Source organism: Pseudophryne corroboree, chromosome 1, assembly GCF_028390025.1.
Source record: "Pseudophryne corroboree isolate aPseCor3 chromosome 1, aPseCor3.hap2, whole genome shotgun sequence".
Classification (NCBI taxonomy): domain Eukaryota; kingdom Metazoa; phylum Chordata; class Amphibia; order Anura; family Myobatrachidae; genus Pseudophryne; species Pseudophryne corroboree.
Window position 1 is genome coordinate 573,959,152 of NC_086444.1, and position 25,665 is coordinate 573,984,816.

The 25,665-nt window shown below is 45.4% G+C and overlaps 1 protein-coding gene across 2 annotated transcripts in view; it reads left to right on the top strand.

The window, feature by feature from the left end:
* The window catches only part of RIGI (RNA sensor RIG-I), a 289,257-nt gene that overhangs the window by 88,169 nt on the left and 175,423 nt on the right, over positions 1 to 25,665 (top strand). For both annotated transcript variants that reach the window (XM_063914195.1, XM_063914196.1), the window contains exons 5-8: positions 13,689 to 13,839; positions 21,935 to 22,045; positions 23,121 to 23,171; positions 25,086 to 25,190. In XM_063914195.1, coding sequence (XP_063770265.1) covers positions 13,689 to 13,839; positions 21,935 to 22,045; positions 23,121 to 23,171; positions 25,086 to 25,190 — 418 coding nt within the window. The remainder of the gene's footprint in view (positions 1 to 13,688; positions 13,840 to 21,934; positions 22,046 to 23,120; positions 23,172 to 25,085; positions 25,191 to 25,665) is intronic.

Below are 25,665 nucleotides of genomic sequence, written 5' to 3' on the forward strand. Positions count from 1 at the left end.
ACGACATGAGACGGCCGGACAATCAATTAGCACCTGTCCAGGCGCCTCAAACACCGTCAGGGGCTGTAAAACGCCCTTTGCCTCAGTCGGTCGACACAGACCCAGACACAGGCACTGATTCCAGTGGCGACGGTGATGAATCAACCGTATTTTCCAGTAGGGCCACACGTTATATGATTTTGGCAATGAAGGAGGCGTTACATATTGCTGATACTACAGGTACCACAAAACAGGGTATTATGTGGGGTGTGAAAAAACTACCTATAGTTTTTCCTGAATCAGATGAATTAAATGAGGTGTGTGATGAAGCGTGGGTTGCCCCCGATAAAAAAATGCTAATTTCAAAGAAGTTATTGGCTTTATACCCTTTCCCGCCAGAGGTTAGGGCGCGCTGGGAAACACCTCCTAGGGTGGACAAGGCGCTCACACGCTTATCAAAACAAGTGGCGTTACCCTCTCCTGAGACGGCCGCACTTAAAGATCCAGCAGATAGGAGGATGGAAAATATCCAAAAAAGTATATACACACATACAGGTGTTATACTACGACCAGCTATAGCGACAGCCTGGATGTGCAGTGCTGGGGTAGCTTGGTCAGAGTCCCTGATTGAAAATATTGATACCCTGGATAGGGACAATGTTTTACTGTCTTTAGAGCAAATAAAGGATGCATTTCTTTATATGCGTGATGCACAGAGGGATATTTGCACACTGGCATCACGGGTAAGTGCTATGTCCATTTCGGCCAGAAGAAGTTTATGGACGCGACAGTGGTCAGGTGATGCGGACTCAAAACGGCATATGGAAGTTTTGCCGTATAAAGGGGAGGAGTTATTTGGTGTCGGTCTATCGGATTTGGTGGCCACGGCTACAGCCGGGAAATCCACCTTTTTACCTCAAGTCACTCCCCAACAGAAAAAGACACCGACTTTTCAACCGCAGCCCTTTCGTTCCTTTAAAAACAAGAGAGCAAAGGGATATTCATATCTGCCACGAGGCAGAGGAAGGGGGAAGAGACTGCAACAGGCAGCTCCTTCCCAGGAACAGAAGCCCTCCCCCGCTTCTACAAAAGCCTCAGCATGACGCTGGGGCTTCTCAAGCGGACTCGGGGGCGGTGGGGGGTCGTCTCAAGAATTTCAGCGCGCAGTGGGCTCACTCGCAGGTAGATCCCTGGATCCTGCAGATAATATCTCAGGGGTACAGGTTGGAACTAGAGACGGATCCACCTCGCCGTTTCCTGAAGTCTGCTTTACCAACGTCCCCCTCCGACAGGGTGACGGTCTTGGAAGCCATTCACAAGCTGTACTCTCAGCAGGTGATAGTCAAGGTACCTCTTTTACAACAAGGAAAGGGGTATTATTCCACTCTATTTGTGGTACCGAAACCGGATGGCTCGGTAAGACCTATTCTAAATCTGAAATCCTTGAACCTGTACATAAAGAAGTTCAAGTTCAAGATGGAGTCACTCAGAGCAGTGATAGCGAACCTGGAAGAAGGGGACTTTATGGTATCCTTGGACATCAAGGATGCGTATCTCCACGTTCCAATTTACCCCTCACACCAGGGGTACCTCAGGTTCGTCGTACAGAACTGTCACTATCAGTTTCAGACGCTGCCGTTTGGATTGTCCACGGCACCTCGGGTCTTTACCAAGGTAATGGCCGAGATGATGATTCTTCTTCGAAGAAAAGGCGTATTAATTATCCCATACTTGGACGATCTCCTAATAAGGGCAAGGTCCAGAGAACAGCTAGAGATGGGATTAGCACTGTCTCAAGAAGTGCTAAAACAGCACGGGTGGATTCTGAATATTCCAAAATCCCAGTTAATTCCGACAACACGTCTGCTGTTCCTAGGGATGATTCTGGACACGGTTCAGAAAAAGGTTTTTCTCCCGGAGGAAAAAGCCAAGGAGTTATCCGAACTTGTCAGGAACCTCCTAAAACCAGGAAAGGTGTCTGTACATCAATGCACAAGAGTCCTGGGAAAAATGGTGGCTTCTTACGAAGCAATTCCATTCGGCAGATTCCACGCAAGAATTTTCCAGAGGGATCTGTTGGACAAATGGTCAGGGTCGCATCTTCAGATGCACCAGCGGATAACCCTGTCTCCAAGGACAAGGGTATCTCTTCTGTGGTGGTTGCAGAGTGCTCATCTATTGGAGGGCCGCAGATTCGGCATACAGGATTGGATCCTGGTGACCACGGACGCCAGCCTGAGAGGCTGGGGAGCAGTCACACAAGGAAGAAACTTCCAGGGCGTGTGGTCGAGCCTGGAAACGTCTCTTCACATAAACATTCTGGAACTAAGAGCAATCTACAATGCTCTAAGCCAGGCAGAACCTCTGCTTCAAGGAAAACCGGTTTTGATCCAGTCGGACAACATCACGGCAGTCGCCCATGTGAACAGACAGGGCGGCACAAGAAGCAGGAGTGCAATGGCAGAAGCTGCAAGGATTCTTCGCTGGGCAGAGAATCATGTGATAGCACTGTCAGCAGTGTTCATCCCGGGAGTGGACAACTGGGAAGCAGACTTCCTCAGCAGACACGACCTTCACCCGGGAGAGTGGGGTCTTCATCCAGAAGTTTTCCACATGCTGGTAACCCGTTGGGAAAGACCAATGGTGGACATGATGGCGTCTCGCCTCAACAAAAAACTGGACAGGTATTGCGCCAGGTCAAGAGATCCGCAGGCAATAGCTGTGGACGCGCTGGTAACGCCTTGGGTGTACCAGTCGGTGTATGTGTTTCCTCCTCTGCCTCTCATACCAAAAGTATTGAGAATTATACGGCAAAGAGGCGTAAGAACGATACTAGTGGTTCCGGATTGGCCAAGAAGGACTTGGTACCCGGAACTTCAAGAGATGATCACGGAAGATCCGTGGCCTCTACCTCTGAGAAGGGACTTGCTTCAGCAGGGTCCCTGTCTGTTTCAAGACTTACCGCGGCTGCGTTTGACGGCATGGCGGTTGAACGCCGGATCCTAAAGGAAAAAGGCATGCCGGAAGAAGTCATTCCTACTTTGATTAAAGCAAGGAAGGAAGTAACCGCGCAACATTATCACCGCATTTGGCGAAAATATGTTGCGTGGTGCGAGGATCGGAGTGCTCCGACGGAGGAATTTCAACTGGGTCGATTCCTACATTTCCTGCAATCAGGATTGTCTATGGGTCTCAAATTGGGATCTATTAAGGTTCAAATTTCGGCCCTGTCGATTTTCTTCCAGAAAGAATTGGCTTCAGTTCCTGAAGTCCAGACTTTTGTTAAGGGAGTGCTGCATATACAGCCCCCTGTGGTGCCTCCAGTGGCACCGTGGGATCTCAATGTTGTTTTGGACTTTCTCAAATCTCATTGGTTTGAACCACTAAAAACTGTGGATTTGAAATATCTCACATGGAAAGTGACCATGCTACTAGCCCTGGCTTCGGCCAGGAGAGTGTCAGAACTGGCAGCTTTATCTTACAAAAGCCCATATCTGATTTTCCATTCGGACAGGGCAGAACTGCGGACTCGTCCGCATTTTCTCCCTAAGGTGGTGTCAGCATTTAATCTGAACCAGCCTATTGTAGTGCCTGCGGCTACAAGCGACTTGGAGGACTCCAAGTTGTTGGACGTTGTCAGAGCTTTAAAAATATACATTTCAAGGACAGCTGGAGTCAGGAAATCTGACTCACTGTTTATACTATATGCTCCCAACAAGTTGGGCGCTCCTGCGTCTAAGCAGACTATTGCTCGCTGGATTTGTAGTACGATTCAGCTTGCACATTCTGTGGCAGGCCTGCCACAGCCAAAATCGATAAAAGCCCACTCCACAAGGAAGGTGGGTTCTTCTTGGGCGGCTGCCCGAGGGGTCTCGGCATTACAACTCTGCCGAGCGGCTACGTGGTCGGGGGAGAACACGTTTGTAAAATTCTACAAATTTGATACCCTGGCTAAGGAGGACCTGGAGTTCTCTCATTCGGTGCTGCAGAGTCATCCGCACTCTCCCGCCCGTTTGGGAGCTTTGGTATAATCCCCATGGTCCTTTCAGGAACCCCAGCATCCACTAGGACGATAGAGAAAATAAGAATTTACTTACCGATAATTCTATTTCTCGGAGTCCGTAGTGGATGCTGGGCGCCCATCCCAAGTGCGGATTATCTGCAATAATTGTACATAGTTATTGTTACCTAATTCGGGTTATTGTTGTAGGGAGCCATCTTTCAGAGGCTCCTCTGTTATCATACTGTTAACTGGGTTTAGATCACAGGTTGTACGGTGTGATTGGTGTGGCTGGTATGAGTCTTTACGGGATTCATAAATCCTTCCTTATTGTGTACGCTCGTCCGGGCACAGTATCCTAACTGAGGCTTGGAGGAGGGTCATGGGGGGAGGAGCCAGTGCACACCACCTGATCGTAAAGCTTTACTTTTTGTGCCCTGTCTCCTGCGGAGCCGCTGTTCCCCATGGTCCTTTCAGGAACCCCAGCATCCACTACGGACTCCGAGAAATAGAATTATCGGTAAGTAAATTCTTATTTTCTCATATGTCCTAGAGGATGCTGGGGTCACATCAAGATCCATGGGGTATAGACGGGATCCGCAGGAGACATGGGCACTTTAAGACTTTCAAAGGGTGTGAACTGGCTCCTCCCTCTATGCCCCTCTATGCTCTACTGAGTTTCTCTGAAAAAGACTTATGTTAGGTTTTTTATTTTCAGGGAGACTGCTGGCAACAGTCTCCCTGCTTCGTGGGACTTAGGGGAGAGAAGTCAGACCTACTTCTGTGAGTTTAAAGGCTCTGCTTCCTTGGCTACAGGACACCATTAGCTCCTGAGGGTCTGATCGCTAGGTACGCCTAGATGCTCGTTCCCAGAGCCCGCCGTCACCCCCCTTGCAGAGCCAGAAGTCCAGAAGACAGGTGAGTAAAAGAAGAAGAAGAAGACTTCAGTGACTGCTTCTGAGGTACCGCAGCGCTCGCACGCTGCGCGCCATGCTCTCACACACAGCGGCACCACAGGGTGCAGGGCGCGGGGGCACCTTGGGCAGCATATATGACATCTATAAGTAACTGTCAAGAGCGGACATAGTGCCAGGGCACCGTCCGGACCCCCGCCAGTATAAAAAATTATTTGAAAAGAGCGGGTCTGAAGCGCGCCATTACGGGGGCGGAGCTTAGCCCTCATAGCACACAACCCGGCGCCATTTTCTCTACACAAGGCTGCAGAGACGCTGGTCCTTCCTCACACTGCTGCATAAGTATCAGGGTAAAAAACGGGGGGTGGGGGGGGGCATAGTTATTTTGGTGCATTATATGTTAATTATAAAAGCGCTGCAGGTCTGGGGCATTTTCTGTGGTGTTTCAGACCGGGATTGAGCGCTGGGGTGTGAGCTGGCAATAACTCCCTCTGTGTCCCTCTGACAGGCTTTACTGTGGGTCTGTCCCCTATAGGCCCAGTGTGTCTGGGTGTGTTGGGTGCACGTGTGTCGGCATGTCTGAGGCGGAGTGCTCTTCCCAGGAGGAGACTATGTTAGGGACACAAACGGCTGTGGGAGTGACCCTGTCGGCACCTGATTGGGTGAATGTTTTGAGTGCTTTGAATGCAAATGTGGCTCTGATAAATAAGAGATTGGATAAATCTGAGTCTCAGAACCAGGCATGGAAGAAATCCGTAGAGGATGTGTTGTTACAAGTCCAGACCCCCTCGGGGTCACATAAACGTTCATTTGCCCAGCTGGCAGACACGGATACCGACACTGACACTGACTCAAGTGTCGACTATAGTGATGCCAGATTAGATCCAAAACTGGCAAAGAGCATTCAGTTCATGATTGTGGCAATAAAAGACGTATTACATATCACTGAGGACCCTACTGTTCCTGATACTAGGGTCTGTATGTATAAAGGATAGAAACCTGAGGTAACGTTTCCTCCCTCTCATGAACTGAATACGCTTTGTGAAAAGGTTTGGGAAAATCCTGACAAAAAGTTTCAGATTCCCAAAAGGATTCCCGTTTCCCTCTGGGGATAGGGAAAAATGGGAGTCACCCCCCTATTGTGGACAAAGCTCTATCACGGCTATCCAAAAAGGTGGCTCTTCCGTCCCCTGTCACGGCAGCCCTAAAGGATCCTGCGGATCGTAGGCAGGAAAATACATTGAAATCCATTTATGTCACCACGGGTACGCTACTCAGACCAGCCATTGCATCTGCGTGGGTGAGTAGTGCTATCGAAAAATAGGTAGATAACTTGTCATCTGAAATAGATACCCTGGATAGGGATAGCGTTCTTTTGACACTAGGTTATATCAGGGATGCTGCAGTCTACCTAAAGGAAGCTGCGAGGGATATTGGCCTCTTGGGATCAAGGGCCAATGCCATGGCAGTCTCAGCTAGGAAAGCATTGTGGATTCATCAATGGAATGCTGATGCTGACTCTAAGAAAGCTATGGAGTCTCTACCGTATAAAGGTGGTGTATTGTTTGGTGACGGCCTCGCTGACTTGGTATCTACGGCTACCGCGGGAAAGTCATCATTTTTACCTTATGTGCCTGCACCACAAAAGAAAGCACACCACTATCAGATGCAGTCCTTTCGGCCCAATAAATACAGAAAAGGCCAAGGGTCTTCCTTCCTTGCTTCTAGAGGAAAGGATAAAGGTAATCGATCACCGGCCGTGGCCGGTTCCCAGGAGCAGAAGTCCTCCCCGGCTTCTGCCAAATCCACCACATGACGCTGGGGTTCCTCTGCGGGAGTCCGCACCGGTGGGGGCACGTCTCAGGCTCTTCAGTCAGTTCTGGGCCCGTTTGGCCCTGGACCCATGGGTTTTAGAAATAGTGTCCCAGGGGTACAAACTGGAGTTTCAAGACGTTCCCCCTCGCCGATTTTTCAAATCGGCCTTGCCAGCTTCTATTCTGGACAGGGAGGTGGTATGCGCCGCAATACAAAAATTGTGTCACAATGAAGTCATTGTCAGGGTTCCCCCGTCGCAACAGGGAGAAGGCTTTTATTCGAGCCTGTTCGTGGTCCCGAAGCCAGACGGCTCAGTCAGACCAATCCTGAACCTCAAATCCCTCAATTTCTACCTGAGAAAATTCAAATTCAAGATGGAATCTCTCCGGGCAGTGTTTTCCAGTCTGGAGGAGGGGAATTTTATGGTGTCGGTAGACATAAAGGATGCCTACTTACATGTTCCCATTTATCCTCTACATCAGGCTTACCTGAGGTTTGCAGTTCAGGATTGTCATTACCAATTTCAGACATTGCCGTTTGGTCTGTCCACGGCTCCAAAGGTTTTCACCAAAGTAATGGCCGAAGTGATGGTTCTTCTGCGCAAACAAGGAGTCACAATTATCCCGTACTTGGACGATCTCCTGATAAAGGCGAGATCCAGGGACCAATTACTGCAGAACATTACGCTCTCCCTGACAATTCTGCAGCAACATGGTTGGCTCCTAAACTTGCCAAAATCACAGTTGGTCCCGATGAGACAGCTGTAATTTTTGGGAATGATTCTGGACACAGAATTACATTGCGTTTTTCTTCCAGTGGAAAAGGCTCTGGAAATTCAGAACCTGGTCAAACAAATTCTGAAACCAGCAAGAGTATCGATCCATCAATGCACTTCGTTGCTGGGGAAGATGGTGGCGGCCTACGAGGCCATTCAGTTTGGCAGATTCCATGCCAGAGTGTTTCAGTGGGACCTGTTGGACAAGTGGTCCGGGTCCCATCTGCACATGCACCGAAAGATAATCCTGTCTTCCAAGACCAGAATCTCACTCCTGTGGTGGCTGCACAGCTCTCACCTCCTAGAGGGACGCAGGTTCAGGACCCAGGACTGGATCCTAGTGACCACGGATGCGAGTCTCCGAGGCTGGGGAGCAGTCACACAAGGGGAAAGTTTCCAGGGAAGATGGTCAAGCCAGGAAATTTGTCTACACATAAACGTTCTGGAGTTAAGGGCCATTTACAACGGCCTTCTGCAAGCGGAACATCTTCTTCGCAATCGGGCCGTCTTGATTCAGTCGGACAACATAACAGCAGTAGCGTACATAAACCACCAGGGCAGAACAAAGAGCAGAACGGCAATGGCAGAGGCCACAAAGGTTCTCCGCTGGGCGGAAAGGCATACAAGCGCTCTGTCAGTGATCTTCATTCCAGGAGTGGACAACTGGGAAGCAGACTTCCTTAGCAGACACGATCTCCATCCAGGAGAGTGGGGTCTTCATCAAGAGGTCTTTGCAGAAGTGACAAGTCTTTGGGGAATTCCTCAAATAGACATGATGGCATCTCGCCTCAACAAGAAACTTCAGAGATATTGTTCCAGGTCGAGAGACCATCAAGCAATAGCAGTGGATGCCCTAGTGACACCTTGGGTGTTTCAGTCGGTGTATGTGTTTCCTCCGCTTCCACTCGTTCCAAAAGTGATAAAGATCATAAGATGAACAAAGGTTCAAGCGATCCTCATTGTTCCAGACTGGCCAAGGAGGGCTTGGTATCCAGATCTTCAGGAATTACTCATAGGAGATCCCTGGCCTCTTCCTCTGAGGGAGGATCTGTTACAGCACGGGCCGTGCGTGTTCCAAGACTTACCGCAACTTTGTTTGACGGCTTGGCTGTTGAATGCCGGATCCTAGCCCGAAAGGGTATTCCCAAGGAAGTCATCCCCACTCTTATTCAGGCCAGAAAAGGAGTAACGTCTAAACATTACCACCGTATTTGGAGAAAATACGTGTCTTGGTGTGAATCCAGGAAGGCTCCTACGGAAGAATTTCAGTTAGGACGTTTTCTCCATTTTCTACAAGCTGGTTTGGATGCGGGCCTAAAGTTGGCCTCAATTAAAGTACAAATTTCAGCCTTATCGGTTTTCTTCCAAAAACAATTGGCCTCCCTTCCAGAAGTGCAGACTTTCGTGAAAGGCGTGTTGCATATCCAACCTCCCTTTGTGCCCCCAGTGGCACCGTGGGATCTTAACGTGGTGTTGCAATTCCTTCAATCTCATTGGTTTGAACCTTTACAGAAGGTAGAGTTGAAATTCCTCACTTGGAAAGTGGTCATGCTGTTGGCCTTGGCATCCGCAAGGCGGGTGTCTGAATTAGCGGCCTTGTCTCACAAGAGCCCTTATTTGATCTTCCATGAAGATAGAGCAGAGTTGAGGACTCGTCAGCAATTTCTGCCGAAAGTAGTTTCATCGTTCCACTTGAACCAACCTATTGTGGTGCCAGTGGCTACTGACGCCTTGCTGAAATCGAAATTTCTCGATGTAGTCAGCTTTGAAAATTTATGTCGCCAGAACGGCTCAGTTTAGGAAAATGGAGGCTCTTTTTGTCCTGTATGCTCACAACAAGATTGGGGCTCCTGCGTCCAAGCAGACTATTGCGCGCTGGATCTGTCATACGATCTGTCATTCTACGGCTGGATTGCCGTTACCGAAATCGGTGAAGGCCCATTCTACCAGAAAGGTAGGCTCGTCTTGGGCGGCTGCCCGGGGATCTCGGCATTACAACTTTGCCGAGCGGCTACTTGGTCGGGTTCAAACACCTTTGCGAAGTACTACAAGTTTGATACCCTGGCTGATGAGAGGACCTCATGCTTGGTCAATCGGTGCTGCAGAGTCATCCGCACTCTCCCGCCCGTTCTAGAGCTTTGGTATAACCCCATGGTTCTTGATTTGACCCCAGTATCCTCTAGGACGTAAGAGAAAATAGGATTTTAATACCTACCGGTAAATCCTTTTCTCTTAGTCCGTAGAGGATGCTGGGCGCCCGTCCCAGTGCTTACTGTATCTGCAGTTTTTTGTTACGTTTAAAACATGTTGTGTTAGGTTTTTTAGTCAGCCTGTTGCTGACATTGTTGATGCCGTTGATTTGCGTTATGTTGAATGCCATGTTGTACAGCGTGCTTGAGGTGTGAGCTGGTACTTATCTCACCTTGGTTTAACAATAAATCCTTTTCCTCGAAATGTCCGTCTCCCTGGGCACAGTTCCTATAACTGGAGTCTGGAGGAGGGGCATAGAGGGAGGAGCCAGTTCACACCCTTTGAAAGTCTTAAAGTGCCCATGTCTCCTGCGGATCCTGTCTATACCCCATGGTTCTTGATGTGACCCCAGCATCCTCTACGGACTAAGAGAAAAGGATTTACTGGTAGGTATTAAAATCCTATTTTAGGAAGCCGGCGCTATAGAGAAGGTGATACAAAATTGAAATGTAATTAAAATAGAGAAATAGTGTTGAAAAATTAATAAGTGAAAAGTGTTAATAGAATGTAAAGGTATGCCACACTAAAGCCATCCAGCTCAGCCAGTCCAGAGGCACCACACCCCACACCTCCATTACCCCAATCTGGGTCTATGATTAACCAGCAAGGAGCCACATGATAATGGCTCCTTACTACAATATGTCTAAGCTAAGAGCTACCTACCTTGGAGCAACCCCATAATGCTCCATGTGGCATGTCAGAGCCTGCACCTCCTCCTAATGCAGGAACCTCTCTGCCTCTCACAACAGACATATATATAATGGTAGATGCTCAATCAGATTAATGATATCATTCAGGTGCTCAAAAGGAAGAGGTATTTCTAAGCAGGAAAAAAGAGAGACATTGTTTACCCCAGCACCCTGAATGATAACAGTAACCAGATATAAAGCCCACATAATATTAGAATTCAGAGATCTTGGTTACACATATTTGCGCAAATGTGTGACTAAGCTCCAAAGCCTCTTCAAGGCGTCTCTGTATATTTGGGGTCCCTGAATGATATCATTAAGCTGATTGAGCATATGCCATTTATATATGTAATGGAGGTGTGGGGTGTGGTGCTTCTGGACTGGTTGAGCTGGATGGCTTTAGTGTGGCATACCTTTACATTCTATAAACACTTTTCACTGATTAATTTTTCAACACTATTTCTCTATTTTAATTACATTTCATTTTTGTATCACCTTCTCTATAGCTTCGGCTTCCTAAATACTAATTTATTAACACTATAGATTTTTCACTGGTATGCTGCCCTCGGCTTTCTGGCTTATGCTGGTGTTTTGGGGTGCCACACCCTGCACCTAGATATGGTGCTAGGGACCCCAAATATACAGAGACTCCTTGAAGCGGCTTTGGGGCTTAGTCACACATTTGCGCAAATATGTGTAACCAAGATCTCTGAATTCTAATATTATGTGGGATTTATATCTGGTTACTGTTATCATTCAGGGTGCTAGGGGAAACAATGTGTCTCTTTTTTCCTGCTTAGAAATTCCTCTCCCTTTCGAGTACCTGAATGATATCATTAAGCTGATTGAGCATCTACCATTATATATGTCTGTTATCCGAAGCTTGTCTGCCACTTATATATCCCACCTGGTCTTGATGAATCAAAGAGTGGAGTAAAGGGCTTAATATATTAGCCACTAGTTTAGCCAAGGACACTTTAGTGCATAGCAGGAGCATCTAAGCCAGGGGTGTCCAAACTATGGCCCTCTGGTTCCAGCAGGATGTCTGTTGTGTGAAACAGTGAGTGTTTTGGGCCTGATCTCTTCCTGCCATCGGCAGCCATTTCAGATTGCATCTTGGCCTTGGCAGTCAGCACAATTCCACAGCAGGCACTCTGCCTTTGCAACAACCTGATGTGAGGTAGCATATTTTGAATTTGGGACACAGATGTGTGGCTTTTAAATTGGGGGCACTGCTGATGGTATATGAATTTGGGCCTCAGATGTATGGCCTATTATCAATTGGGGTAATTCAAGAGTGTCAGATATTACTGTGTGTCATATTAAGAATTGGGGGCATTAGTTTGTGTCATGAATTTGGGGTACAAATATGTGGCATATTATGCGGGCATTAAAAATATGTTTATTTAAAAATATTTGTTTTAGTTTTATTTATTAGAATAATTTTTATTCAGAAAAGAACCATTATCTAATGGTAGTGGCTAGATCCTGTTCAGAGAAATTGAAGAACCATGGGACACAGGGGAAAGAGCAGTTTCACTATCCATGTCACCATCAATTTCCCTTAGTAACCTGGTGGCGAGCCCGCGAGGGTACACTTTGAGTTCCACATTCTGAACCTTGCTCTTCTCCCCCCTTTTGTTGCTGGTCAGATGGTATTTCCCACACTTTTCTGAAGAGGATCTAGTCTCAACCATTACCTAATTGCGAGAAAAAAATATATGGCCCTCCATACAATTCATTTTCTTAATATGGCACTCCAAGAAAATGTTTGGTCGCCCCTGCTGTAAGTGCGTAATTTGCCCAATACTGTCATTATTGTCATTATTAATTAATTGATTTGTTTGCAATTTAATTCTTATGCATTTTCAATACATGTCATTGTGTAAAGCCTAGAGGATGAAAATGGCTTCTAAATATTACATGTATCAAAGAAGTAATATGAAGTGCTCTTATATATATATCTAATAGAAAGCAACATGTGGTAAGAAAAAGGCTTCAGTATATTGGCCGTCAATCCAAGTTGATTGCTCGCTAGCTACTTTTAGCAGCCGTGCAAACGCATAGTCGCTGCCCACATGGGAGTGTATTTTCGCTTTGCAAGAGTGTGAACGCCTGTTCAGCTGAGCGGTAAAAAAACATTTTGTGCAAAACAAGACCAGCCTTGTTGTTGCAACGAAGTTCCCTGAATTGACGTCAGATACCCGCCCTGCAAACGCCTGGACACGCCTGCGTTTTTCCAAACACTCCCAGAAAACGGTCAGTTGACACTTATAATCTCCCACTTCCTGTCAATCTCCTTGCGATCGGCTGTGCGAATGGAATAGTCGCAAGAAGCAGTGCTAAACAACGATGCTCTTTGTACCCGTACGCATGCGTAGTTTTGCCGTTTTTTTAAATGATCGCTACACAGCGAACTACGGCAGCTAGCGATCAACTCGGAATGAGGGCCATTGTCACTGGCTATTTTGTCTTCCAGAATTCCTAGGTGCAGACTTAGGTACTGAATCAGACTTGTATGCAATTCCGATGGTTTGTGTACAACTCCGATGTGAGAGTCCTGTTCATACACATGCCACACTGCGCATGTACAGATCTCTGTGTGCAAGATTGCATGCAGTGCCCCGAAGTAATTTTTTTTGGGTGGCAATGGGGCCCATATTACAAAACGGTGGGTGTGTGGCCCCCAATTTGTAGGTTTGCAGAGGCTAGGGACTACACCCCAGTAGAGGAGTTCCGGGGGTCATTCTGAGCTACTTAGGCCGGGTACACATGTGAACGATCTCTGCACAGTATGTTGTTTCCGGCCAAATCGGAACAACACATTGGCCGGATCGTACACTGTGTACGCCCGATTGTGCGCTCCCGGGGGTCATGCACGATATCTTCTGGTTGACCATGCTGCACAACAGAGCACCTGGAGGAAACTTGCTTAAACCATAGGAGAACATATAAGCTCCATACAGATAGATGGGGTCCTGATTGACAATAAACACACTGTTTCTATTTAAAAATCAAGCGTTAGTGTTACTTGCATAAAGGTTCAACTGCATAGTATGTCACAGTCGCACACACATGCTTAATGCAGTGGATTTGATGTTTAGGTATACTCTATCATATCACCTTGAAACACCATTCCAGTTTGCGTCTAAAGGCAAGTTGCATCCTTAAAACATGCAATCTAAACAACCAATATTAATATAGATCCATTTAATTCTAGATGTTGCTACTTAATATAATAACCATCTTTTTTTCTTTTTAACCAGGAAACGAGACTGAAAGGTTCAACAGCTGGGGCTGAGAAACTAATTGAGTGCCTCTACCGATCAGATAAAACAGAATGGCCTAAAGTTTTCACTCTGGCTTTAGAACAAGTAAACTGTTCACAGGTCCTTGAGATATGGAAACCCGAAGGAGGTGATTCAGAAATATTAGCTATTATTTTAGAAATAAAGAGGGTAATGTAGGACATGACTGATACATAACGTGGACCAATGCTGGAGGAAATTTGTAGCTAATAGCTGATCTTTCTATTTTGCAATGTCATTGTTAGTTCCATTCTAAAACCAATATGTTCAATGGCCCATGTGTTGCATGACAAAAAAGTAACTCAGCCCTTTTGTAGAAGCCAAAAGTCAATGTTAGCAGCCATAAGGCCGAATTCAATTAGCCACGAAAATCTGTTTTTGTTGTAAAAACGACTCGTGAAAAGTGCCTATTCAATTGTCAGCGAAGACGGATTTGCAGTAATTTTACTGCAAATTTCAATTCACTACCTCTGAGCAGATGAACAGTTGGGAAAAAAGCCCTATTTTAAGTTAAAATTGTTGGGATTTGGTTCAGAACCCCTGGGGCACCCTCTGAATGTCTAATTAGGCAGTTTTTGATTATTTTTAATTGGGCAAAAATGACATCATTTTTGGGGTGAAAAAGTGCAAAATGGTGTAAATTGGGGTACAAGGTACGGGACAGGTATATTGCTGGTGTTATATGAGTGAGACATGTTTTTTTTAGACTTGCAGGTGGGAGTAATTCGAAATGTTTCCTCCTTTTTTTTTTTTTTAAGTCCCCTGAAATGACCTAAATATATGCTTGTACTTTTATTTACCCCAATTTTATTTTTAGCACTTATTTTGCTGACAAAAAATAGATTTCTATAATTTTGTGATATTTAAAAAAAAAAATGCATGTAACAGCCATTTGACCCAATGTAAGGACCAGAAATACTTGTATTATATTGAATTATAAACTTTTATACTATTAACCGATGTTGGTTTAGCTTTTTTGGGGGTGTAACGGCAGGACATTTTTCACTTTCCAGTTTCGCCAACAATTTTCATGGTAATCCTGCTTTTGCAAATTTGCAATTGAATAGGCTATTTGCAGGAGTGCGCATACCCGTGAAAAGGCAGTTTTTAATGCAAAAAATGTGTGACAGCCATGAAAAAGGCAATCGTGGTAAATTACCACGATTTCACGGCTAATTGAATTCAGCCCATACTCTTTTGGCTTCCCCCCCAAAAAATAACTCCTCCTCAATGAGGTATGAATGTAATTTATGATTTATTTAAAGCTGTCTGTCCTCCCTTTTTGCCTTTTGTGAAACTTCTTCCTTTTATTGAAAACAAAGAAAACTACAGAAATATTTCCCAGATTTAACTTCTTTTTCGGTATCAAATACAATTTGTACATTATTTTATTAGCATTTGTAGAACTCTCAGGAAATTTGGCTTACTGAAGAAAACATCACTTAATATTTACAACACAGCATTAAAAGTATATTCCAGCACTATATATCATCTAAAATAATCTGCTTTTTATGGGCCTCCTTCACAAGGACAGTATCTTCTTTGGTGGCGCTGTGTGCCTTGATTGGCGCAAGTGCACCTAGATTTTGAAAAAGTTTTAGGGAGCAAGATAGTAGTGGCTGTGGAGGACACTGTTGCATTGGCTTATGGGATGAGTTTGGTGATTAGCGCGTTCCTTAAAGAGTGTGAAGTAGATGCACCAGGACAAAAGCAACAGTTCAATTTGCAGATTAAGGCCCTCATTCAGCGTGGATCGCATTTGTAAAGCTGCTCTCAGGCAGCTTTGAAAATGCGATCCATAGTAATGCAAATGCAGGAGGAGGTGCTAAACACCACCTCCTTGCTGCATTTGCGATCCCAGCAATGATGCAGACCTTGGCCTCGCCACTCCTGGAAAATCGGGGCAACACGCCCCCCGTTTCCAGAAACGCCGCCAGTCTCCGCTCCCACACACACCGAACGCTCTGCCGGTCAATCAGGCAGAGGCTGTTGTGAAAGTAAGAGACACATGGGAAACTGCGCAGGAGATCGCTTGTGCGATCCATCCTGAAAGAGGGCCAGTGATTATTAAACAGGGATGATAAGGTAGAAAGGTGCATTTTAGGGACCATTTCTTGCTATGCAGAGGGGTGCACAGCCAATTCCACTCCAAAAAGAACTTGATTTTTGTTCCATTTCAGAACTAGCGTGGTTATTGCCTTGTGTGATTTTGAACCTTACATTTGCACTTCAATAGAAAAGCCTATTAGGCGCACTTTGTAAAACAAGGCTCCAAACACACAAAACTGCTGCAGTAGTAATTAAAGCGTGCAAATCCTGACTCACTTGCCAGATATGAGGCTAAAACATGCAATATTTAAGGATTAAAAACAGGGGTGGTTCAAAAGTGGTATGAGGTTGGACTTTTGTTGTGCTTTCACTTATTTGCAGTTAGATGCGTAAGGTTTTTCCTCCTCTTCTGTAACTAGCTACACGTCTAGTTGGTGAAGGTGACTTCCAATAACATAGAATTGTGCATTGTGATGTGCGCTGGTGCTGCTTAGGCACACAGATGGAAAACCAAGGTATTTGTCTTAGTTGCTTTATACTTTCTCTATCGTCCTTGTGGATGCTGGGGTTCCTGAAAGGACCATGGGGAATAGCGGCTCCGCAGGAGACAGGGCACAAAAAGTAAAGCTTTCCGATCAGGTGGTGTGCACTGGCTCCTCCCCCTATGACCCTCCTCCAGACTCCAGTTAGATTTTTGTGCCCGGCCGAGAAGGGTGCAATCTAGGTGGCTCTCCTAAAGAGCTGCTTAGAGAAAGTTTAGCTTAGGTTTTTTATTTTACAGTGAGTCCTGCTGGCAACAGGATCACTGCAACGAGGGACTTAGGGGAGAAGGAGTGAACTCACCTGCGTGCAGGATGGATTGGCTTCTTGGCTACTGGACATCAGCTCCAGAGGGACGATCACAGGTACAGCCTGGATGGTCACCGGAGCCGCGCCGCCGGCCCCCTTGCAGATGCTGAAGTAAGAAGAGGTCCAGAATCGGCGGCTGAAGACTCCTGCAGTCTTCTAAAGGTAGCGCACAGCACTGCAGCTGTGCGCCATTTTCCTCTCAGCACACTTCACACGGCAGTCACTGAGGGTGCAGGGCGCTGGGAGGGGGGCGCCCTGGGAGGCAAATGAAAACCTTTTTTGGCGAAAAATACCTCACATATAGCCCCCAGAGGCTATATGGAGATATTTAACCCCTGCCAAGATTCACTAAATAGCGGGAGACGAGCCCGCCGAAAAAGGGGCGGGGCCTATCTCCTCAGCACACAGCGCCATTTTCTCTCACAGAAAGCCTGGAGAGAAGGCTCCCAGGCTCTCCCCTGCACTGCACTACAGAAACAGGGTTAAAACAGAGAGGGGGGGCACTGATTTTGGCGATATTGAGATATATATAAAGATGCTATAAGGGAAAACACTTATATAAGGTTGTCCCTATATAATTATAGCGTTTTGGTGTGTGCTGGCAAACTCTCCCTCTGTCTCCCCAAAGGGCTAGTGTGGGTCCTGTCCTCTGTCAGAGCATTCCCGGTGTGTGTGCTGTGTGTCGGTACGTGTGTGTCGACATGTATGAGGACGATGTTGGTGAGGAGGCGGAGAAATTGCCTGTAATGGTGATGTCACTCTCTAGGGAGTCGACACCGGAATGGATGGCTTATTTAGGGAATTACGTGAGAATGTCAACACGCTGCAAGGTCGGTTGACGACGTGAGACGGCCGACAAACTATTAGTACCGGTCCAGGCGTCTCAGAAACACCGTCAGGGGCGTTAAAAACGCCCATTTACCTCAGTCGGTCGACACAGACACAGACACGGACACTGAATCCAGTGTCGACGGTGAATAAACAAACGTATTTCTCATTAGGGCCACACGTTAAGGGCAATGAAGGAGGTGTTGCATATTTCTGATACTACAAGTACCACAAAAAAGGGTATTATGTGGGAGTGAAAAAACTACCTGTAGTTTTTCCTGAATCAGATAAAATAAAATGAAGTGTGTGATGATGCGTGGGGTTACCCCGATAGCAAATATTGGCGTTATACCCTTTCCCGCCAGAAATTAGGGCGCGTTGGGAAACACCCCTTAGGGTGATAAGGCGCTCACACGCTTATCAAGTGGCGTTACCGTCTCCAGATACGGCCGCCCTCAAGGAGCCAGCTGATAGGAAGCTGGAAAGATATCCTAAAAAGTATATACACACATACGGTGGTTATACTGCGACCAGCGATCGCCATCAGCCTGGAGATGCAGTGCTGGGTTGGCTTGGTCGGATTCCCTGACTGAAAATATTTTATTCATATAGAGCATTTAATAGGATGCATTCTATATATATGTACGTGAGATGCACAGAGGGATATTTGCTCTCTGGCATCAAGATAAGTACGTTGTCCATATCACCCAGAAGATGTCATGGACACGACAGTGGTCAGGTGATACAGATCCCATACGGCACATGGAAGTATTGCCGTATAAAGGGAAGGAGTTAGTTGGGGTCGGTCCATCGGACCTGGGGACCACGGCAACAGCTGGGAAATCCAACCTTTTTACCCCAAGTTACATCTCAGCTGAAAAAGACACCGTCTTTTCAGCCTCAATCCTTCCTTTCCCATGAGGGCATGCAGGCAAAAGGCCAGTCATATCTGCCCAGACATAGAGGTAAGGGAAGTAGACTGCAGCAGGCAGCCCCTTCCCAGGAAAAGAAGCCCTCCACCACGTCTGCCAAGTCCTCAGCATGACGCTGGGGCCATGCAAGCGGACTCAAGGTGGGGGGGTAGTCTCAAGAGTCTCAGCGCGCAGTGGGATCACTCGCAGGTTGACCCCTAGATAGTACAAGTATTATCCCAGGGGTACAGATTGGAGAGTCGAGACATCTTCTCCTCGCAGGTTTCTGAAGTCTGCTTTACCAACGGCTCCCTCCGACAGGGAGGCAGCATTGGAAACAATTCACAAGCTGTATATCCAGCAGGTGATAATCAAAGTACCCCTCCTACAACAAGGAAAAGGGTATTATTTTTCCACACTATATTGTGGTACTGACGCCAGACGGCTTGGTGAGACATAGTCTAAACTGAAATCTTTGAACACTTACATAAAAGGTTCAAATCGAGATGGAGTCACTCAGAGCAGTGATAGCGAACCGGAAAAAAGGGGACTATATGGTGTCCCTGGACATCAAGGATTACCTCCATGTCCAAATTTGCCCTTCTCAACAAGGGTACCTCTGGTTCGTGGTACAGAACTGTCAATATCAGTTTCAGACGATGCCGTTTGAATTATCCACGGCACCCCGGGCCTTTTACCAAGGTAATGGCCGAAAAGATGTTTCTTCAAAGAAAAAAGGCATCTAAATTATCCCTTACTTGGACGATATCCTGAAAAGGGCAAGTTCCAGAGAACAGTTGGAGGTCGGAAGAGCACTATCTAAAGTAGTTCTACGACAGCACGACTGGATTCTAAATATTCCAAGAATCGCAGCTGTTTTCCGACGATACGTCTGCTGTTCCTAGGAATGATTCTGGGCATAGTCCAGAAAAAGGTGTTCCTCCGGGAGGAAAAAGCCAAGGAGTTATTCGACCTAGTCAGAAACCTCCTAAAACCAGGCCAAGTATCAGTGCATCAATGCACAGGAGTCCTGGGAAAAATGGTGGCTTCTTACGAAGCGATTCCATTCGGCAGATCTCAGGGGATTTGCTGGACGAATGGTCCGGATCGCATTTTCAGATGCATCAGCGGATAATCCTGTCTCCAAGGACAAGGGTGTCTCTTCTGTGGGGGCTGCAGAGTGCTCATCTTTTAGAGGGCAGCACACTCAGCATTCAGGACTGTGTTCTGGGGACCACGGATACCAGCCTGAGAGGCTGGGGAGTAGTCACACAGGGAAAAAATTTCCAAGGAAGTGTGGTCAAGTCTGGAGACTTCTCTCCACATGAATATACTGGAGCTAAGGGCAATTTACAATGCTCTGAGCCTAGGAAGACTCCTGCTTCAAAGTCAACCGGTGCTGATCCAGTAGGACATCATCATGGCGGTCGCCCACATTATCAGACGGGGCGACACAAGAAGCAGGAGGGCAATGACAGCAAGGATTCTTCGCTGGGCGGAAAATCATGTGATAACACTGTCAGCAGTGTTCATTCCGGGAGTGGGCAACTGGGAAGATTTCCTCAGCATAAATGAATTCCACCCGGAAAAGTGGAAACTTAATCTGGAAGTTTCCACATGATTGTAAACCGTTGGGAAAGACCAAAGGTGGTTATGATGGCGTCCCACCTGAAGCGCCAGGTCAAGAGACACTCAGGCAATAGCTGGGACGCTCTGGTAACACCGTCGGTGTACCAGTCGGTGTATGTGTTCCATCCTCTGCTTTTCATACCCAATGTATTGAAAATGATAGGAAGGAGAGGAGTAAGAACTATACTCGTGGCTCCGGTTTGGCCAAGAAGGACTTGGTTCCCGGAACTTCAAGAGATACTAAGAAGGGTCTTGATTCGGCAAGAACCGTGTCTGTTCCGGGACTTACCGCAGCTGCGTTGACGCCAAGGCGGGTGAACGCCGGATCCTAAGGGAAAGAGGCATTCCGGAAGAGGTCATCCCTACCCTGGTCAGAGCCAGGAAGGAGGTGACCGCACAACATTATCACCACTTAGGTGAAAATATGTGCCAGGGTGTGAGTCCAGGAAGGCTCCACGGAAGAATTTCAACTAGGTTAATTTCTACATTTCCTGCAAACAGGAGTGTCTATGGGTCTCAAATTGGGTCCATTAAGGTTCAAATTTCGGCCTGTTGTTTTTCTTCCAGAAAGAAATTGGCTTCAGTTCCTGAAGTCCAGAAGTTGTTAAGGGAGTACTGCATATACAGCCCCTTTGATGTCTCCAGTGGCACTGGGCGATCTCAACGTAGTTTTGGGATTCCTAAAAAATCACATTGGTTTAAACAACTCAAATCTGTGGATTTGATATATCTCACATGGAAAATGACCATGCTGTTGGTCCTGGCCTCGGCCAGGCGAGTGTCAGAATTGGCGGCTTTATCTCACAAAGCCATATCTGATTGTCCATTCGGACAGAGCAAAGCTGCGGACTCGTCCCCAGTTTCTCCTTAAGGTGGTGTCAGCGTTTCACCTGAACCAGCTTATTGTGGTACCTGCGGCTACTAGGGACTTGGAGGACTCCAAGTTGCTGGATGTTATCAGGGCCCTGAAAATATAGTTTCCAGGTTGGCTGGAGTCAGGAAATCTGACTTGCTGTTTATCCTGTATGCACCCAACAATGCTGGGTGCTTCTGCTTCTAAGCAGTCGATTGCTCGTGGGATTGGTAGCACAATTCAACTTGCACATTCTGTGGCAGGCCTGCCACAGTCTAAATCTGTTAAGGCCCATTCCACAAGGAAGGTGGGCTCATCTTGGGCGGCTGCCCGAGGGGTCTCGGCATTACAACTTTGCCGAGCAGCTACGTGGTCGGGGGAGAACACGTTTGTAAAATTCTACAAATTTGATACCCTGGCAAAAGAGGACCTGGAGTTCTCTCATTCGGTGCTGCAGAGTCATCCGCACTCTCCCGCCCGTTTGGGAGCTTTGGTATAATCCCCATGGTCCTTTCAGGAACCCCAGCATCCACAAGGACGATAGAGAAAATAAGAATTTACTTACCGATAATTCTATTTCTCGGAGTCCGTAGTGGATGCTGGGCGCCCATCCCAAGTGCGGATTATCTGCAATACTTGTACATAGTTATTGCTAACTAAATCGGGTTATTGTTGTTGTGAGCCATCTTTTCAGAGGCTCCGCTGTTATCATACTGTTAACTGGGTTCAGATCACAGGTTGTACAGTGTGATTGGTGTGGCTGGTATGAGTCTTACCCGGGATTCAAAATTCCTCCCTTATTGTGTACGCTCGTCCGGGCACAGTACCTAACTGGAGTCTGGAGGAGGGTCATAGGGGGAGGAGCCAGTGCACACCACCTGATCGGAAAGCTTTACTTTTTGTGCCCTGTCTCCTGCGGAGCCGCTATTCCCCATGGTCCTTTCAGGAACCCCAGCATCCACTACGGACTCCGAGAAATAGAATTATCGGTAAGTAAATTCTTATTTTTTGCCAAAATGTTAATTTTAAAATAGAAGTAATTACAATTATGCAGTTACCCTGTCTGTTTACATCTCATTTATTAGATTATAGAAAAAAACATGAATCAGTGGAAGAAACAGAAACAGAAGGAGCTAGTGTTTTTGAGATGATACAGTACTCAGATGAGGCAGAGCCTGAAAACAAATGTCTCTCAGGTAATTGATGCACACTGATATTGTTCACCTTCATTCCTCATCTTTGCTCATTTATAATTTACATGACATAAATGTCTAAAAGAGCAATTACTTTGATCTAGCAGTTAGTGCAGAGGTACCCAAACGCAGTCCTCAAGGCACCCTAAGTATATCCATGGCTCAGCAAAGATGGTTAAATCAATTTGACTGAGATAATAATTAAGTCACCTGTGGTCAAGCATGGCTAAACTTAAAACCTGGACTATTGAGGTGCGTTGAGGACCGTGTTTGAGAATCTCTGAGTTAGTGACTTGGAGGTCTGATAAAAGACCCCACACCAGTATGCCTAATCAATGGACTAATGGGAACCTTTATTTGTATTTGGCAGCGTAATAAAGCTGTGTTTCTCTGTCTCGTGTCAATTTTCATTTGGACCGAAACAAATCTTTAGTCTTTGGCTTATCCGTTATGTGACAGGGCAAGGTGAATTTGGTGCATGTAATATCAATGACTGTTTCTTGCAGTTTTATGTTTATATGTAGTTATTTAAGTAAAATAACTGTAAAGATTCTATGAAAACAGAGAAATAAGTGATACACAAGTGCTGAGCTGGCGGTACTCCCATTTGATGACCTAGTTGTACTCCCAGTTGCTCTCTTTTTCTTTCTCTGGATTTATTTTAACATATGTATTTACCTTTGTCTGTTTATTAGGCCTTGAGGTTTTTCCCTCGTCACTCATGCGCCTAGAAATGATCCATAATGTTAGATGTGCTGTATTTATACGCTGCACTCTTTCCGGTGTGAAAAACACTGGTGAAAGTGTGTATTGTGGTGGTTATATGATGTATTGATGTAATACGCTGATAGGAAGTACAGTTGTAATATAAGCTGTTCTTGGTATAAAAGGTCTTTTTTTTTTTTTTTTTTTTTAATAAACACTTTAGATATCGTTATTGTATGTTTAATAAGAATTTGTAATGGTCTGTATTGTATTTTAATTTTCACTACCGTTATGTATATTTGATTTCCATACCCTCCTCCAATGAAGCGTTGTGTAATAGAATCTTATTTGTATTTCTCTTTCTGCATATTAGCTCCTGCAGTGTTGGACTATGAAAACGCAACCAAAAGTGTTACAATGACCAGTGAGTATTAATATAACCATTAATGCAAGTTCTAAATCCAATATTAAATCTCAATTTAATTCATGAAGGATTTGCAAAGTGAAAATCTTACTTGATACAGTATTCATTTTAATCAGACCTCCACAGTACATATTCTTTTCAGATCACATTAATTCCCATGTCTCTTTCTCTTCTAAGAGTGTAAAATAGAATAGCTGAAAGATTCATCTGTTTTGCATTTCAAATCTTATTACTATCGCTATTATGATACTGACAGCAGTAGCTTCTAGGTGTTGTGTTTCGAAGGAGTCTGCATGTACAGTATTGTGTACAGAATACTCAGGGCAAACATATCAGACTCTTGTACCTGATGATGTCTTTTTAGTAGTACAAATCTAGAACATCATACCTACCCAACAGTTGGGCTTTGTGTGCAGAATTACCTGTTACTTGAACCCCTCCCCATACACATTTCTACATGCTACACCACTCAACACGACCTGACCAATCAACGCTTTAATGAAGTTCTGTTATACACAGTACAGAAATAAAAGGGAGATGTACTAAGCACTGATAAAAGTGGAGAAGTGAACCACTCAGTAGACAGAGATAAAGTACCAGTCACTCAGCTCCTAACTTCCATGTCACAGGCTGGGTTTGAAAAATGACAGTTAGGAGCTGATTGGCTGGTACTTTAACTCCATCCACTATATCTTAGTAAATACAGGGGTTAAAGTGGGGGGGAACGAGGTGGAACTGAGTTCCACCACCTGTAATGGTAGGGGGAACTAGTTCCATCTCCATTGCCCTGCACAGTAATTCCAACAGAAATGCCTGCCCCATCATCTGCGTCAATCGATGATACAGGCGGCACTAAAGTTGCTGATGAGCTGCAGCCACCTACTCCTTCCTCAGGTCCTGATGCCTCCATGGTCCTCCTCTATGAGTTCCACCACGTCTCCAGGACCACTTTAAGCCCTGAGTAAATAGACCCCTAAGGGGTTTATTTACTAATCCTTGGATGGAGATAGTGGCTGGAGATAAAGTACCAGCCTATCGTCTCCTAACTGCCATGTCACAGGCTGGGTTTGAAAAATGACAGTTAGGAGCTGATTGGCTGTTACTTTAACTCCATCCACTATATCTTAGTAAATAGACCCCTAAGGGGTCTATTTACTAATCCTTGGATGGAGATAGTGGCTGGAGATAAAGTACCAGCCTATCGTCTCCTAACTGCCATGTCACAGGCTGGGTTTGAAAAATGACAGGAGCCGCTACACTTAAACAATATAAATTGGTCACTGCAGTATATGTAGTAAACAGACATAAATAGTAAGTTATTACAGCTTGTGATTGTGACAGAGCGGAGCATGTTATTAGTGTAAATGCTCCAGTATACGCTACAGTACTTTTCGACCTTTGTCTGTGCCGATTTTTGCAGCAGCATTTTGGAAACTAAGTCTCTGTTTTTTGTATCATTTTGAACACCCCCTCTATTAAATTATATATTTATTTTTCTATCCACATAAAATACATCATTGCACTAGCATAACCACCTTTAATGGAACACATGCACCCCAGCTGGCTAATAAATCAAATTGCTTATTACCCCTAATGCTACTAGTTTAAATGATTTGTTCCTGAAAATGTTGCAACTTATTTTTATCTGTAGGCAACATGCTATTTTCATTCTGTTCTTATTCCATCTCATTGTCTACATTTAAACAGTTAAGTATTTAAAATGTACAAGCAGCATTCAGTGCTGGTGTAGACATGCCATGAGGAAGTATTGTACCTACGTTTCTGTGTTAGTGACAAACAGCAAAGTATGGAATGTATGTTAAGTGTTGTTTTAATAACTGTTCAGCGTAATCTCTGCTAGTATTTTAAGCTTCTTTATATTTCTGCTTTTTATACAATTTTTTTGTTTGCTAGGTTCTGTCCCCAAATCAGTTCGAAATATGGAGCTGAGAAAGTACCAGATAGAATTGGCCCAGCCTGCATACAGCGGCAAGAATGCAATCATATGTGCCCCAACAGGTCAGATTTTGTGAATTAGAATTTATAGCCAAGTCTAATGACTTATCGTGATATTGAATATAATACTCATGCATTGTAATAATAAATATTATCACTGATAATGAGATAGATTTTTAAGGTCCTTATGACTAATGCATATTTTGGAATGTCTTTTTCAGAAGAGGAAACAGTTGTTTTTCCCAGTCTGGCTAGTAGACCCCAGACATATGTAATACTGCCTCTGTTTGTATGTGTCATTCACTGCTGCACATTGCAATTTGGCAATTAGGATTTGCAGTATTATATCAGACCTGTCATTGCCTGTGACTCAGATGAGGGCAGAACATGTAAGTGACTGACCTTACACTAAAAGAGCCTAAACTTCACCCAACACCTATTATAATGAACATTACCCAAATTGAAATTTGATGATACAATACATAGGGGCTCATGCGGAGTTGGACACATTTTGAAAAAAACAAAGTTCTAAAAAGTT